The sequence below is a fragment of the Mustela putorius genome, unplaced genomic scaffold, assembly GCF_011764305.1.
Source record: "Mustela putorius furo isolate JIRA1106 unplaced genomic scaffold, ASM1176430v1.1 tig00000242_pilon_pilon_pilon, whole genome shotgun sequence".
Lineage (NCBI taxonomy): Eukaryota > Metazoa > Chordata > Mammalia > Carnivora > Mustelidae > Mustela > Mustela putorius.
The window spans coordinates 6,111,438-6,129,659 of NW_025421325.1; the positions used below are offsets into that span (position 1 = coordinate 6,111,438).

Genomic DNA, 18,222 nt, shown 5'->3' on the forward strand with positions numbered 1-18,222 from the left:
GAAAAAGAATTAAGCCAGTCAAAAAAGAGTACATAAGAGTACATAATGTATGATTCCATTTATTTGTAGTCAGGAACAGTTAAAAGTATCTATGATATAAAGTTAGAGTAGCAGTGATTACCCTGGGAGGAAGGGAAGTATACTACCTAGAAGAGGGGAAGAGAGCCAGTTAAAGTCCTAGAAATGTTCTGTATCTTGATATAGGTGGTGGTTCCACGTAAGCTGTACATGGAACATTTGTGCTTTTTTTTTTTTTTTTAAATCTATGATCTTGAGGGTTTTTAAAAGACTGATTTGAGAGAGAGAGAGAAGCACGCATGAAGACACGTGCACAGGGGGAAGAGCAGAGAGAGAAAGGGAGAAGCAGACTCCCCACTAAGCATGGAGCCTGATGGGGTACAATCTCACAACCTGTGATCACGAGCTGAGCCAAAATCAAGAATCAGACACTTAACAGACTAAACCACCCACGCGCTCCATTAATACCTGTGCTTTTAAAAAACAAACAAAAATCTGTGCTTTTTACTGTTTATAAGCTATAGCTCAAAACAAAACAAAACAAAACAAAAACAAGAAAAAGAAGAGGCTTAAGGTGGCAGGTGAATCTCCAGAACAATGCAACATTTTGCATGTATGGCATTTTTCTTGGACAGAAGTCATTAGATTGCCTATTAGAATATCAACTCCCTGCTGGCAGGTATTTTTGTGGTTTTTATTCACTACTCTATCTCTGTACCTGGTACACAGCAGATACCTGATAAATATTTGCAAAATAAGGGGCGCCTGGGTGGCTCAGTTGGTTCAGTGTCTGCCTCCAGCTCAGGTCATGATCTCAGAGTCTTGATTGCTCCCTGTTCAGTGGGGAGTCTACTTCTCCCTCTCCCTTTGCGCCTCCCACACCCATTCTTGCTCTAATAAAATCTTTAAAAAAATGTATTTGCAGAATAGGTTTGCAAAAGGAGCTGTTACCAAAAGTAAAATGCAGCAATCATTAACTAAAATCTTGGTATAATGAGTTATTTGAATTAACAGAAGTTTATAAAGTAATTGCTAAAGTCTAATGACGGTAACTTAAATTAGCTTATTATGCAGATTTCTTAGTACTTTAAAACACAAGAAAAACTAAACCTGAAGTGAAAACTTCCTTTTTATGTTCAGAACTTAAGGTCTCTTCCTTCTGTGAGTCATTCTATATTAGGTCATAGGGGCTCAGAAACCAAAATAAAACACTTGCAATGAAAATAAATCTGAAGTCGGAAGACATAATCATTGCTTCCAAAAAATTGCTAAGGCAAAAATAAATGAAATTCAGTGGGACTTACTAAAATCAATTATAACAATCTATCTGAAACTGGTTTCTCCTCAACTCTAGGGGTCATTTGGCAATGTCTGGAGACATTTTTGTATGTCACAACTGGGGGGTGCTATTGGAATCTAGAAGAACAGGTCAGGGATGCTCTTAACCATCCTATATGCAGAGGTCAGTCCTCTACAACAAGGAGTTTATCCAGCCCAAAACGTCCATAGTGCTGAGATTAAGAAATCCTGATCTAAAATATCACCTTTTATTAAAATAAAGGATTTTAAAAAATAAAAGATTTTATTATCAAGCTTATGAACTGAAGAGTCTTATTTGAATTATAAAATAAGTTTCTTTCAACTATTACTTTTTCAAAAATACAAACACTATATATATGTATATATATATATTTTTTTTTTTAAGATTTTATTTATTTATTTGACAGACAGAGATCACAAGTAGGCAGAGAGGCAGGCAGAGAAAGAGGGAAGCAGGCTCACTGCTGAGCAGAGAGCCCGATGTGGGGCTTGATCCCAGGACCCTGGGACCATGACTTGAGCCAAAAGCAGAGGCTTTAACCCACTGAGCCACCCAGGCGCCCCTAAACACTATATTTTTAAAGTTAAAGTTGTACAGGTGCACCTGGATGGTCCTGAGTTCAAGCCCCATGGTGGAAAAAAAAAAAGTAAAGTTGTACACATGTATCAAATGTCATAAAAAGATATTTAGGGTAAATCTCTCCAGAGATAATAATCATCACCATCATTTCTAGGACTATCCTAGGCATATTACTCACTTTACTTATTTAATATCAATATCCTCATGAAAGTAAGATTCTCATTTATAGTGATTAGAAACAAGAATTAGAAGAGATTAAATAAATACTGGCCTAAGATTATACAGCTAGAAATGGCATAGTGGAAATTTGCACCCACATTATCTCCAAATCTATGGTGTTTCCATTAAAATGCATTAAATTTCAATTTAATGAGAGTTAATCAAAATTAAAAGCACCTCAAGTTTCATTTTCCACAGAATCAATATGCCACTTTAGAAAGTGAATAGCAAAGTCAGGAGAAGCCTCCTTAGGAATTATGTACTAAGGACACAGAGAAAAGAAATCAGTGCCAATTTTTGAAAGGATAACCTAGAGTTAATATTTTTTCTTATCATAAATAAAATTAAATAGTTTTATGAAGTTATATGCCGAAGTTATCAGATATACTCTTATTCTGGTCATACAACAGAATTACTGATGATAACATCAAAGCCTAAATGCTTACTGGCTGGGAGCTTAATCTTAACAACTCACTAACATGACTCACACAGTCATCCCTACATGGTAACAGATTCCTAACACTTCAGCCAGTCTAAGAAAATATTCCTATATTAAACTCTATTACTTTCATCTCAACATTTAAGGGCTTATCATGATTCTCTGTATTAAGAGAAAGAAAAGTATTCTTACCCTATTAAAGCCATGTTCATGAGAATCATCAACTTCTCCATTACTAGTCACTGGAATTTCTGCTGCTGAATTTTTGGGAGATTCTTGAGCCATGCTAGACTCCTTAATAAAAAAAAAAAAAAAAAGAAAGTTGTAAATAACACCAAATCATAAAAGGCAAATACTGAGAAGACTATGCATGTTTATAGCACTTAAAAGCCATTATTACAGCATCTTAAAAAATAATTACAACCTACCTAACACGTATAAACATGATAGCAACCTAATAAAATATGCATCTGGCATTTGAAACTGCACTCAACTTAGATTTCTTGTTTTAAAAAAAAGTGTCACTTGTAAATCCCAGTGGGCAATATCCTTGCCTCACAGTGCCTCACACAACTATAAAATTCCAATCTGGATACCTCATCAATGGGATTGTATAGTATTTGACTTTGTGAAATTTCACTTGGCATAATGTCCTCAATATTCAACTATGTTGTTAAAATGTATCAGAATTTTTCCCTTTTAAGGCTAAATAATATTCCATTGTATGTATATACCACATTTTATCTATCCATTCATCCAGTAATGGACACTTGGATTGCTCCTATTGTAAATAATGCTTCTATAAACACAGGTATGCAGATATCGCTTCAAGATTCTGTTTTTAATTCTTCTGGAAATAAACCCAGAAGAAGGATTGCTAGATCATATGGCAACTGTATTTTTAAATTTTGGAAGAAATAGCATGCTGTTTTCCATAATGGTCACACCATTTTATAGTCCCACCAAGAGTGCACAAAGGATCCAATTTCTTCATATACTTCCCAACAATATTTACTATTTTTTGGTAGTAACTATTGTACCAGGTAAGAAGTAATACCTCCTTATGGTTTGGACTTATATTTCCCTGATGATTAGTAATACTGAACACCTTTTCATCTGCCTATTGGCCATTTGTATATCACCTTTGGAGAAATGTCTATTGAAGTCCTTTGCCCATTTTCTAAATTGGGTTGTGTTTTTATTACTGAATTATAGGAGTTCTTCCTTATTCTGGATATAACCACATCAGAAGTATGGTTTGCCAATATCGTAACCTATGGAATGGGAGATACTCTGTTGATTTTGTCCTTTGATGACAGAGACTCTGTACTCTGTTGATTTTGTCCTTTGATGCACAGAAATTTTCAGTTTTAATGTCGTTCAATTTGTCTATTTTTACTTTTGTTTCCAGTGCTTCTGGTATAATATTCAAGAATTCTTTGCCAAAAGAATGTCATGATGGTTTTTCCCTGTTTTTTTCTTCTAAGAGTTTTATAGTTGTTTTTTCTTTTCAAGATTTTATTTATTTATTTGACACACAGAGAAAGAGAGAGAGAGATCACAAGAGGCAGAGAGGCAGGCAGAGAGAAAGGGGGAAGCAGGCTCCCTGCTGAACAGACAGCTTGATATGGGGCTCGGTCCCAGGACTCTGAAACCATGACCTGAGCTGAAGGCAGAGGCTTAACCCACTTAGCCACCCAGGCGCCCCGAGCTTTATAGTTTTAGGTCTCATATTTAGATCTCTGATCCAATCTGAGCTGATTTTGTACATAAGGGTCCAACTTTCTTCTTTTGCATGTGGATAACCCAGCTTTCCCAGCACCATCTGTTGAAGAGATTTTCCTTTTTCCATTGAATGTTCTTGGCATCATGGATTCTTTTGAGATTCCTATTTTCCTCACTGCTACTGCATCCTTACAATACACCCAGATTGCCTGTGGCTGTTGGAGTTAGGTATCTGCCTCTTGCAAATAAGTGACACTAGTTATTTGGTCTCCAATTCAGCCTGGAAGACTAAGATTTAGCTATCTAAAATAATCACCACTCTTTCTAATTGTAAGGTAAGTTCTTACTTTCTTTTTCCTAAAAGCAGCTGGTGATTCAACAGGTATTTACTATCTTCTAGTAATGTACATGGGATAAAGCAAAAATAGAAATCAGGTCTTAGGCTGACATAAACCTAAAGTGTAATACAGACAAAAAAATGAATAAGTAACTATAATACAGTGGGGTGAACACCAGAGGGAAGCACTCAACAATGTAGTGGTGAGCATTAAGAGGGAAAACTTAATCAGCAATGGTATTTATGCTGAATCTTGCAGGATAACAAATTGGGATACAGTAAAGGAAAGATTCTAAATATAAGAATAATAGGAGCACAGTGGAAAAGAGTCTGGTATATTCTAGAAATTGCAAGTAAAGCAACTTGGTTACAATGTAATTCCTCATTCATATACTCACTGGTTCAACTGATCTACTGAGCACTTTAATGTGACAGGCACAATTTCAGACACACAAGACAGAGTGGTGAACAAAACAGGCAAGATTCTATCCTCATCAAGCTTACATTCTAGTTGGGGGGAAAAACAAATAAATATGCATGTCACAGTCGTAAGTGCTAATGGGCATGTATATGTGCACATGTGCTGTTCTAAACAGAGTGGTCAGAGAAAACCTCAGAAGAGGTTAGTAAGTCATAAGAATATTGGGGAGTACAGCATTCTAGGCAGAGGAATAGTAAGTACAAAGACAAGAAGGTGGGAAGAAGCTCAGCTTTTCAAGCAAAAACAAGAAGGTGAAGTGCCTTGAGGGAAGAACAAGGAAAGAAGAGAGAGGAAATGTCAAAAGACAGCCAGGGGCAAGAATCTGTGTGGCTTTAAAGACCACCATAAGAACTCTGGATTTTATTTTCAGTGAAGTAAGAAGTCACTTGAAGGTTCTGAACTTAAGAATGAAATGGCCTGACTTGTGTTTTTAAAAAATTATTCTTTTCCTGCTGTGTTGAATTAAACTATAAGTCAACAATGGCAGCAGTAAGGAGAACAATTAGAAGGCTAACAAAATAATCTAAGCAAGAGATGATGGTGACTTAGAGAGTCAATGCAGCTTTATTAGTATCTGTTTTAGAGCTTCATTAGGAGAGCTACGAGGGACATTTCATAATGATAAGAGGATCAATTAATCAGGAGTATGTACTAATCATAAATATGTGTGTTGGTCCCAATAATATGTTTCAAAATAAATGAAACAAACATTGACAGAATTAAAGGGAGAAACACAAAAGTCCATAGTCACAGAGATCTTACCATGAAACTCAGCAATTGAAAGAACAACTAGATAAAGAAAATCTGTATAGACACAGAAGATCTAAACACTGAGTTTACTGATAGAATAGTAAACTCAGTAATGGCAGGATATACATCACTTTCACATGAACATGACATGTTTAGCAAAACATCATATTTGGGGGCATAAAATAAGCTTCGATAAATTTTAAAATATTAAAATGATATAAAATATGTACTCTGACCGCAGTAGAATTAAATTACTATCAACTGCAAGCACCTGGGTGGCTCAACTGGTTAAGCGTATGCCTTTGGCTTGGGTTGTGATCCCAGGGTATTGGGATCAAGTCCCATATCGGGACTCAATCAGAGTCTGCTTCTCCCTCTGGCCCTCCCCCATCTCATGCTCACTCTCTGTAATAAATAAATAAAATCTTTTAAAAAATTATAATCAATTATAATCAATTGCAATAAGATATCCATGACCCCATCACCAAAATCTGGAAATTAAATAGTACATCTAAACAATTAATGGGACAAAAAAGAAATCATGAGGGAAAAAAAATATGCTGAACTGAATGATAACAAAAACAATGTTTGTGGGATGCACCTAAGAGAGCAATTCATAGCTTTTAAATGCTTACATTTGAATAGAAGATCTTAAGCCAATGATCTAAGTAAGGATGCACCCTAAGAAAATTTAAAAAAGAGCAAATTAAACTCACAGTAAGCAGTAGGAAGGAAATAAAAATAAACACTAAAAATTAAGGAAACAGTAAAAAAACTGGCCTGTATACTTCAACAAGCTTAAGCTCATGAGAAACAAAGAAATGAAATGTTGCATGAAAGAGACTTCAAAGACAGCTAAGTACAATGTACAATACGGACTGGTTCACAAACAAGGAGAAAGACAGTTGCTGAGGACATTATTAGAACAACTGTGGGTTAAACAACAGCACTGTATCAATTTTCTAATTATATATTCTAATTTTGATAAACATACTGAGATTCTATAAGAGAAAAGAAAGTCCTTGTTCTTAGAAATAAAGGGACATGATGTTTGTGAATCACTCTCAAATGGATTGAAAAGGAAGTTGTATACACAGAGAGAAAATGTTCAAGTAAATGGGACAAAACAACAGTTGGTGAATCTGCGTAAAGAGTTTAAGTTTTCAGTATGAAATCTTATCAAAATTAAGTTTTTAAAAATAAAATAACAAGGCAGCTAGAAAAGTATGCAGCAGCCTATCATGATGGGCTTCAAAATGCCAGACAAAGCGTGGACTTCATTCTAAAAGGGGTAAGAAGAAAGTAGCAGGAGAGCCTGATCAATTTATTTTAGAGAGCAGTCTTGTGGGAGATTAGATTGAAGGGAAAGAAGAAAAAACTCCACACACAAAAACTATTTAAGACACTATTTTACTGTTCAAGAAATAATAATGATCTAATTTAAGGTTGTGGGAATAGAAAAAGGTGGATTCAAGAGTTATTTATAAGGCAGAAGAGGGGCGCCTGGGTGGCTTAGTCAGTTGAGTGTCCGACTCTTGATTTTGGCTCAAGTCATGATCTCAGGGTCATTAGATCATGAGCTTCAAGTTGGGATCCATGCTCAGCATGGAGCCTGCTTGAGATTCTTTCTCCCTCTGCCCCTCCTGCTTGTGCTGCTCTCTAATACATAAATCTTTAAAAAAAAAAAAAAAAAGGCAGAAAAGACTTATAGAGTGATTGGATTGTGGAAGACAAAAAAGGAAGAAACATCTAGGATGACCTATGCCTCCTCCTGCCCCATACCTACTTTGTGGTTTGGACAATAAGAAAGACAAACATGGGGGCGCCTGGGTGGCTCAGTGGTTTAGGCCTCTGCCTTCGGCTCGGGTCATGATCTCAGGGTCCTGGGGTCGAGCCCCACGTCGGGCTCTTTGCTCAGCAGGGAGCCTGCTTCCCCCTCTCTCTCTACCTGCCTCTCTGCCTACTTGTGATCTCTCTCTATCAAATAAATAAATAAAAATCTTAAAAAAAAAAAAAAAAAAAAAAAGAAAGACAAACATGTCACTCACCGAAGTGGGAAAAGCAGAGGTTTATTTGGCTTTGCAAAGGTCAGAAAATGAGTTGTGTTGTAGACATTCTGAATTTGAGAATGTGGGGTATTCCAAGTCTACCATTACATGAGGGATTTCAAAATGCAGGTCTAGAGCCTCAGACAGAACACATAAATCTGGGAGTTACCAGTATAGGGATGTTGATGGCATGAACTGGTAAGAGGGAAAGAGAAACTGAAGAGAAGCATCCAATGGAAAATTAAAGGGCAGAAAACACTGCAAAAGAGATGCAGAAAGGGACAAATAGTTCATGGTGCAGACACAGCAGAGAAAATTATAACAGTAAAACTATGTGTTGTTTTAGTTTATAACAAATGTCCTGAAAATGAAAAGTATAATAAATACAACTTTATGCCATAAAGCAGTAATAGGAATATTCATTTGCCAAGAGATATACAAATATTCCAGCTATTATCTGCTCACTCTCTTACCCACAAAGAATGACCTACTTTTAGAAACATCACTTACAAAACATTAATTACAGAAGTGAAAATTAATAGCCAATATGAAAATTGACAGAATAGGGCTCAAAACCAAAAACTCCATGTCATTTCTCTGGATAAAAACCATTCATAGTACTTCACTCATGCTTTAAACTGAAATTGAATTTGAATTTAAATTTAAATTAAACATTCAAAATAATTATATGAAAGGCTTTGGGGAATAATTACATCCTTTAGAAATAAAATGAGAATCTCTTCTAAGATTCATGTTATTTAAGGTTTACTATGGTCTGAATGTTTGTAGCCCCCACTCCCCAAATTCACATGTTAAAATCCTAACGCCCAATGTGAAGCTATTAGGAGGTGGGTCCTTTAGGAGGTACTTAGGTCATGAGGGTACAGCCCTCATGAAAGGGATTAGTGTTTTTTTTTTTTTAAAGACTGTATTTATTAATTTGACAGAGAGAGACGCAGTGAGAGAGGGAATACAAGCAGGGCAAGCAGGAGAGGGAGTAGCAAGTTCCCCGCAGAACAGGGAGCCTGAGGCAGGGCTCGATGTGGTCTCAATCCCAACACCCTGGGATCATGATCTGAGCGGAAGGCAGATGCTTAAACGACTGAGCCACCCAGGCACCCCACTACCCTGTTCTTCTTAACAAGGCCTAGCCTCAGGGAAAAACCAGAACCTAACCTGCTTGGATACAATCAGCCCCTAACCAACCTCAAGAAGGAAGTAACCAAATCCAGCACTCTCTAGTTATCTTGTCCCACCTAAGCAAGGGAGAGAAAAACTGAGAAACACTTGTGAAGTTCACATTCTGGAGGCACAGGCTCAGTAAAAGATTGAGTCCTATCGTAGGACTATATAATGCTTCCCCTTTTCCCATACTCTACAACATAGCTAAAGATCTATTTATAGCAACTCCTTTTATATCCTATCTATCAAGAAAAAAATTTTAAGGCCTACACAAGGCAAAAAACACAATTTGAAGAAATGGAACAAGCATCACAACCAGATATGGCAGGGATGTTGGAATTATCAGACTGGGAACTTAAAACAACTATGATGAATATGCTAAGGGCTATAAGGGACAAAGTAGACAGCATACATGAACAGATGGACAATGTAAGCAGAGACACAGAGATTGTAGGAAGAACAAAGTAGGCAAATATTTCTTAGGACAAAAAAGCATAAAACAATACAAGAGAAATGCTGATAACCTGGGCTTCATCAAAATTTGTCTTCAAAGGGTACCATTAAAAAAAAAATGAAAAGGCAAGCCACAGACTGGAAGAGGATAAATGTAATGTATGTATCTGACAAATGACTGGTATTCAAAATATGTAAATATGTACATAATAATACGATGAGTCTTACAATTTAGTAATAAGATGACAAATTAACTCAAATTCAAACTCTGGTTAAAATTTTAATAGGTACTTTACAAAAGAAAATATATGAAAGGCGAGTAAGTACATGAAAAGATGTTCAACATCACTAATTATCAAGGAAATGAAATTTAAACCCAAATTAAGATACAACTATATACCCACGATAATGGGCTGAAGTTTAAAAAGACTGACAAGTGTTGGTAAAGAACACCTGGAATTTGCATAATTTACATGTTGGAGGGAATGTAAAAAAGTACTTCACTTGGAGAAACTTTAGCAAATCCTTATGGAAATAAATATACACTTGACCATACCAATATACACTCAGCCATTCTACACCTAATCATTCACCACAGAAATTAAAATCACCAAAAGAGACTTTTATAAGCATATTCATAGCAGCTTTATTCATAAACGTCCCAAACTAGAAAAAAAGTGTCCATCAATAGGTAAATGGATAAACAAATTGTGGCATATATACATAACATAATATTCCTCGGCAACAGAAAGGAATGGATTCCTTATGAACGAGGTAACTGTTAATTAATCTCCAAACATTATGCTAAGCCAAAAAAAGCCTGACACAAAAGAAGAAATACTAAGTGATCCCATTTATATAGAATTCTAGCACATACAAAATCTCAGCTGTTGCCTTGAGACAGGGGGAGGGAGGGACTGACTACAAAGGGACACAGAAACTTTAGGATGATGGAAACATTCTCTATCTTGATTATGATTATGGTTTCCCAAATTCATATATTCGTTAAAACTCAATGGACTATGTATTTAAGTGGGTACATTTTATCATACGAAAATTTTATCTCAAACTGTTTTTTTTCTTTTTTAAAGGAAGGGTAAAATTCCATTATATCATCTCTAATGGTAGAGGATCCATTTCTCCTGGTAGCCCCAAATCTACTCAGAGAGCCCAGTCTCGTGGTGGGTAGGTTTATGTCCTGATCATAGTACCTGTGTTTAAGGAAGGACTGACTTGCAGCTCTACAACCTAGTAGCAAATGAAGTTTGTTGTTTTCCAAAGTATGTTTCCATGACAAAAATATATTAGACCAATATCTTCTCACTATAAAAATCACTACACAGTCCTAAGTGTCATTTACAGATTATATATTTATAGATATATATTTACAGATTTATATTTACATTTGCAGATTATATATTTACAGATATATTCTCTGCTTAAGCCAGTCTGAAAATCATAAACACTTGCACTCTAAGAGAGTATATAAAAAATGGAAGAGCACTGAAAAAAAAAATCCCTGTTTATCAGATCCAGTGACACTTCTAGATCTTTTAAATTAGCAGCAAGGCAATAAGTAGTTTGCCAAATCAGACTTCAGCCAAGAATTGTGTGTGTGTGTGTGTGCATGCACGTGCGTGTGTGTGAGTACTACTACTTCTGGCTGCCCAGCCACAGACCCCTTCTAATGTTGGGGAAATCCTCCAAATTGTAAAGCCAGGGAAAGGCAGAACCTGTGTCCCACTATATAAAAGCTCAAAACACCAGATAATCAAGCAACTGCCTGGAGCCAGATTATTTGGGTTCCACATACTAGCTATGTAACCTTAAGCAAGTTTCTGAAGTCCTCTTTCCTCATCTGTAAAATGATAATAGTACCTACTTTGCAGAATTGTTGTGAGAATAAAACATATATATGAGGTACTTAGAAAAGTGCCTGACTTATAAGAAGTACTAAGTTATTATTCTTTGTTTTCCAAGCTCTGGGGGCACTACCATATGACCTACGTTCTGTCAAATAAAAGGCACTTGCCCCAGACTTAGAGTCAGAAACTAGTGCTAAGAAGGAGCGGTGGCAGGAATGCCCTCCGGAGCAGTGGTAAGTTTCAGCAAGCTCAAATTCTGGGCTGGCATGCTGGCGGCGGCATCTACGCACCACAGCTCCGAGGGCTTGCAGTACGAGCAGCTGCATGTGGTGCTAGGCAATGGCAGCACTGGAACCCTCACTGAAACAATGCTGAGTCATGATTTGGTGCAGAGTCCTAGGCAAGAAGCCTGATTCTGGCTTTCCAATCTTTCTGACAATTCTGTAAGCTACCTCCTATCCTGTTAGCAAATGTCAGTTCCATGTAAATGAGCTGGAGTTGGTTTCATTGCCTGCAGTGTAAGACCTGACATCAGAGCTGCAAGAACGGAATAGATAGAAAACGGTCTTAGGAATGTTTCAGGGTATCAGGTGAAAACTACAAAAGGGTTTAGAAATTTTCAGAATGTTATAATGTTATGAAACTTGTTTGATAACTTCATGGTTCCCTAATCTAACACAGTAACTGAAAACCTGATCTTCATCGACTGCTTTCTACATGCCAGGCACTGCGCTAAGCACATCACATTAATTATTTCATTTAACCCTCACAGATGCCCTGTGAAGTAGATGAGATTTTCCCAATTTTACAGATGAAGAGAACAAGGACTAGGAAGGTTAAGGAACTTAAATAATTTAAGTAATGTACCCTCTGCAAATGGAGCCCTATAAGAATTTTAAGAGCTAACACTTACGGAGTACTTCCATGTGTCAGGCACTATTTCTCTTTTTCATATATTAACTGATCTAGTTCTAATCGCTCTATGTGCATTATCTCATTCAACTCCACAACCTTCTAATGTACGTAGCATTGTTATTCCTGTTTTACAGGTAAGAAAACAGAAAGAGTAAGAAATTTGCTTAATGACATACAGCCAGCAAATGATGAACTGGGATTTCAATGTGCCAGTCTGGCTTCAGAGACCTGATTTTTAACTTCTACATTATACTACCTTTCCAAAGGTGACTGAAATACATCATTGGGCCATGCCAACCAAATATATGCATTCAGATATTTATGTGAGTCAACCTACTACTTTCTTAATGTTGACAACTTGTACTGTTGTTTCTTCTATTTCCATATCATCATGCACAGTTAAAGAGTAGCACTGTCTTTATCTGATCCTCATTTCCAACAACTGAGAATGAAGCCTCAGCCTCCAATTACATCATTAGTGCTGTCTTTTGCTAACACCACTGTCCTAGAGACAGCTGTATCCTGAACTTCCCACTCCCCACTGTGGGCAAATGCAGAATTAACCTCGGACATGTTGAATCAGGAGCTTCAGGACACTTAGTCTGTTATTGCAAATGGCATCAACTGCCAGAAAAAATGTATGTGCTATCAATGATCCTAATAACTCAATGGTTTTCAACCAAGGCTGATTTTGCACACCCCTTGCCCCAAACATTTATCAATGTCTGGAGACATACCCCACATTCTAATGGTGGAGATGGTGTGTTACTGGCACCCTGAAGGGACAGGACAGGGATGTTAACAGACATCCTGCAATGCAAAGGATAATCCCCCACAATAAAAAATCATCTAGCTAAATGTCCTAGTGTCAAGGCTGGAAGACTCTGTAAAGAGCCTGATGCTATAAATTGCTTCTTACACTAGTGGGTCCCATGAGTCTTAATTCTTACTTCTAATGTAATAAAAATAATGATAACCCATTCCAAAGCATGGACCAACTGCATTGGCAGGGGGGAGGATTACTCCCCTACTCCCCTATTCCCCTACCTATTCCTCCTGCTGCTTCTCATACCATTCTCTCCTCCAGCTCTCTCCAATTTGGCCAGGTAGGGAACCAAATACCTACCAACTTCATCTTCACCTTCAGGATGCACAGCAAGACTTCTCCCTATCTATACAATTCCTGGTCTATAGCCTTTTCTGCAGTTACCAAAGACCTAGGCTAAAAGAAAAAAAGCTCCTGTAATTTTTTTCTGGCACAACTGGTGTTTTTCAAATTCTTATTCAAAATATATCTTGACATTAACATTTATAAAGGCTTTACATATGACAGTCAGCATTTACAGGTGAACATCATATGGAAAATAAGATACCACATTAACAAAAATTTACCCAGATTAAAAACCTATCTTAAAAATGAAAGAGAAGGCATACTGGAAATGTATTTCTTCCTGTTATCAATTTATTACATTATTAATGGTAAAACCTATTTTCTACAATGCTTAGAAACAAGGTAGAAACTTTCTTAAAAAGATGTAAAAGAACCTGTCAAAGCTCTGGACTTCTGCAACTACACAAGGTACTATATCTCCCAAAACACACATTTAACATTGTTCTCTACTCCAATTTACCACTGAGCAAGCAAAAATAAAGTGATATAATATTAAGCTTGAAGTTTTTCCAATTCTTTCTTAAATCTACTATTTACAAATGGGTACTGAAAAATCATTAAAAAATACTGTGAAATATTTCCTGTGCTCCGTTCACTGGTGCATATATTCAGCAGGTACACTGTTCTAACACGTAGCTATATTTTCTGCTAATTTAAAGGACTAAACTGTTAATTCCAGTCAATCTGAGACAAAAGAGAAATGAAGAAAGTAAACAGTGTGAAAAGAGAAGAGAAAGTAGCCACAAATATTTAACTCTAACTGTTCGAGTTATGGCTTCAAACAATGAAGGTTGCAGTGTTTAGTGGACTAATTATGCATGTCAACAGAGAACATACTTTGTTCCAATACCAAAAAGCACAAATGCCTTCTGTGTCAGATGAAATTATTTACATTTTTGCTTGCCTACAAAAAGAGAAAGCAATTACATTAAACTCATAATTCAAATAGCCTTTGAAATTTCCTTCTGCATTAGTAAAAATATGACCTTCTTTAAAAAGTAGTTAATGTATTTATTATAAAGTGTTAATTCAGCATGGTTCAAAAGTATTAGGTGAATAAATAAGCCTCCTGTGTGAAGTCTATAGAGAACTAATCAACATACCAGGAAACACGGATTTAAGGAACAGCCTTATCCCTTTTCATAAGTTTATAAAAGTCACTTTATTTTCCTAAGTTTCAATTTCCTCCTTATAAAATGAGATTATTAACCTTACCTATATATTAGAATCAAATAGAAACTGAATTTCTATTAGAATCAAATAGAAATTGCTTGGAAAACTGAAAATGCCCTATTACATAAAAATGTCATAATTAGGGGCGCCTGGGTGGCTCAGCGGGTTAAGCCTCTGCCTTCAGCTCAGGTCATGATCTCAGGGTCCTGGGATGGAGCTCCGGGTTAGGCTCCCTGCTCGGAGGTGTTTCTCCCTCTCCCTCTGCTGCTCCCCATTTGTGCTTTCTCTCAAATAAATAAATAAAATCTTTTTTTTTTTCTTTAAAGATTTTATTTATCTATTTGACACAGAGAGATAGGGAGAAGAGTGGGAAAAGGGAGAAGTAGGCTTCCTGCCCAGCAGGGAACCTGATGAGGGACTCGATCCCACTGGGGTCATGACCTGAGCTTAAGGTAGACGCTTAACAAGTGAGCCACCCAAGTGCCCCCAAATACATAAATAAATTCTTAAAAAAAAAGAAAAGATCATTCTCAAACCTATGATAAAGGAATGGCTAAAGCAAATGAGGTAAAATTCAGGTAATTATTGAATCTGGATGATAAGTATATGGGAATTAATTTCCTACTTAACCTTTATTTCACATACTGCAAATTTCCCTTAAAAATGTTTTACTATATTAGTATCAACACCTAATTTGTCTTGTATTTTCAACTAGATGCTACCTGACCACTGCATTTCAAATCTTCCCCCAACTTTCTCACCCTGTTTCTGTATGAAGCCAATCTCAGCTGCCAGCTACCACGGGAACCACATTTCCTTCCACTCTTTCCCACTGACACTCAGTTCCAGCCACAGAGCCCTCACCACTGCCCCTCAAACACACCAATCTTATTTTTGCTCTTGTGTCCTCTTTCTGGGAAGTTCATACTCCCAGATTTTCATGTGACTCTCTCTCTCATCTCACTCGGGTTTTTGCTAAAACATCAACTAAGAAGGGCCTTCTCTGACCAACCAATAGAAATCAGCAATTTTCATCATTCTTTATCCCCTTTACCTGTTTTATAGCAGTAAAGACTACATTAATTATAAAATTATTTGTGTATAAATGTTTTTAAAGATTATTTTTGAGACAGAGAGAAAGTGTGTGTGTGTGCGTGTGTGTATGCACGCACACACGAGCTGGTGGGAGGGGCAAAAGGAGAGAGAGAAGGAGGCTTCCCATTGAGCAGGAAGCCCCTCTGGAGCTGGATCCCAGGACCCTGGGATCATGACCCGAGCTGAAGGCAGACGCTTAACAAACTAAGCCACCCAGGCACCCCTATTTATGTATATATGTCTAACATCTGTTTCCCTTCTCAGTATGTTTACAACATAAAAGCAAACTCCTCTTGACATTCAAAATCCTTCCATGACTTGGACTATCTTCTTTCTATCAACTATGCTTCTTCAGATACCCTATTAAATCAAACTTAATTATTCCCACTTTCCCTTATATGCCTCTGAATTTCCTTTCTCTATGCCTTTGTTCAAGCAGTGACCTTCATCACTCAGAGGCTAAAATTCTACTCATACTCTAAGACTCAGTTTAAAATGCCACCCCTGCAGTGACGTCCCTGGCTGATATTCCTCTGAACTGCCACAATTCTTTATTTGTATCACTCTAAAGACAATTACTCTACATTTTATTTATTTTAAAATTTCCTCTATTAATCAACATGTATCTTGAATGCAGGATCTGTATTCCCTTTGTAGCATCCCAAAAGAAAAATGCAAATATTTGTATATATTTTTTGGATAATCGAAATTGGTGTATGTATTAGTGTTACTATACTGAAGAAAAGAAGAATTCAGGAAAAACCCTAGAACATGCTAATACCTAACACACATTTCTTTCTTTCCTTTTTTCTTTTTAAAAGTATACCTTATTTGCTTTTTTCCCAATATCCTTGCTTTTACCTTTAACTGATATTTTCCCTATTTAGTTTCTTAAATTTACTCATATTTTCCACTTTTATTTGGGTTTAAATCACAGCTCTGTTCCTCATTAGCTATGTTAGCCTTTTCAGGTCTTTGTTGCTTAATCTGTAAAATGAGGGAGAACACCTCAAATGCAAACAGGGGTATTATAGTATTAAATGAGATAATACATATGTAAAACTCAGTACAGTGTCTGGCATCTAACAGACTCTGTGAATGGTGCCTATTAAACCATTATTTCTTCTACAGATACAGAATCAGCAGTTTAAACATGTTTCAAGGTAGGAAGTTTAAATATTAAAAACACAAAGAACACAAGCCACCTTCATCTGTTGTAATCAAGACTGGACTAGAGTACAAAGCAAGCCAAGCTCGTGCTTTTTTTCTTTCTTTTGTTTTAATTTAAAAAGAAAAAACACTGATGTCATTAAAAACACACACATAAAAGAAGAAAGCATTTTTATGGTCACTAATGAGACGGATATTTTAACAGATAGATCATTTCTTTGAGAGCTAGAAAATTATCCTAGGTTCTACAATTAACAAGCTGAATGATTGTGAGCAAGGGAATTCACCTTACAGAACCTAAATGAACTTTAAGTCTCTTCTTGTTCAGGGTTGACAATGTTTTGGGCTCACTTCAAAAAGCTAGAATTTTTGCTGTGGTTTTTAAGGATTTTATTTATTTATTTGTGTGAGGGAGAGCACGCACAAGTGGGAAGAAGGAGAGGGGGAAGAAGAAAGAATCTGAAGCAGGCTCCAAACCAAGCACACAGCTGGATGCAGGGCTCAACCCCAGGATAGCGAGATCATGACCTGAGCCAAAACCAAGAGTCAGCCACTTAACTCACTGAGCCACCCAAAACCCCTTGTTGTTTTGTTTTGCTTTTAAAGTAATCAAAACTATCACCCATGTCCTCAATATTCTATTCCTAAGAAACCAACATCCATATATCCTTTATAATAGTAGAGTGAGAATTCATTCATCAAACTGACCCCAATGATGCACCAAGCTTGAAGATTAGTCTGAATTATTGAAAAGTCTGATGCATAAAACATTTAAGATGTTAATGGCCATAATACATATAAAGACATATTCAAAGAAAAATTCTTTTAAGGAAATCTGACCCCCCGAAAAACTTTTCATCTGGATTTTGAAAAAGAGCAGATTCAGGTTAGTAGAATACTAATAAACGGGGAATATTATTTATTTTTTTAATGTAAATCCAACTAATTAACATATAATGTATTATGTATTTCAGAGGTAAAGATCAACAATTCATCAGTCTTATATAATGCCCAGTATAAAAGGGGGATTTTATTTTTTTCCTTAAGATTTCATTTATTGATTTGACAGAGAGAAAGCAAGAGAAGGAACCCAAGCAGGGGGAGTGTGAGAGGGAGAAGCAGTCTTCCTGCAGGGCAGGGAGCCAGATGCGAGACTTGATCCCAGGACCCAGGGACCATGACCTGAGCCAAAGGCACACGCTTAACGACTGAGCCACCCAGGGCCCCCATAAATAGGGAATTTTGAAGATTTATTTATTTATTTGAGAGAAAGCAAGTGTC

At 36.6% G+C, this 18,222-nt stretch overlaps 1 protein-coding gene across 7 annotated transcripts in view; it reads right to left on the reverse strand.

Moving 5' to 3' along the window:
- Positions 1–18,222, reverse strand: part of ARFIP1 (ADP ribosylation factor interacting protein 1) — a 101,189-nt gene that overhangs the window by 68,355 nt on the left and 14,612 nt on the right. For 6 of the 7 annotated variants that reach the window (XM_004758075.3, XM_045078316.1, XM_045078315.1 and 3 more), the window contains one exon: positions 2,769–2,870. In XM_004758075.3, coding sequence (XP_004758132.3) covers positions 2,769–2,861 — 93 coding nt within the window. In that variant the 5' untranslated portion in view covers positions 2,862–2,870. Of the gene's footprint in view, positions 1–2,768; positions 2,871–6,504; positions 6,527–18,222 lie in introns of those variants that run through there. The other variant, XM_045078317.1, reaches the window with a different exon arrangement.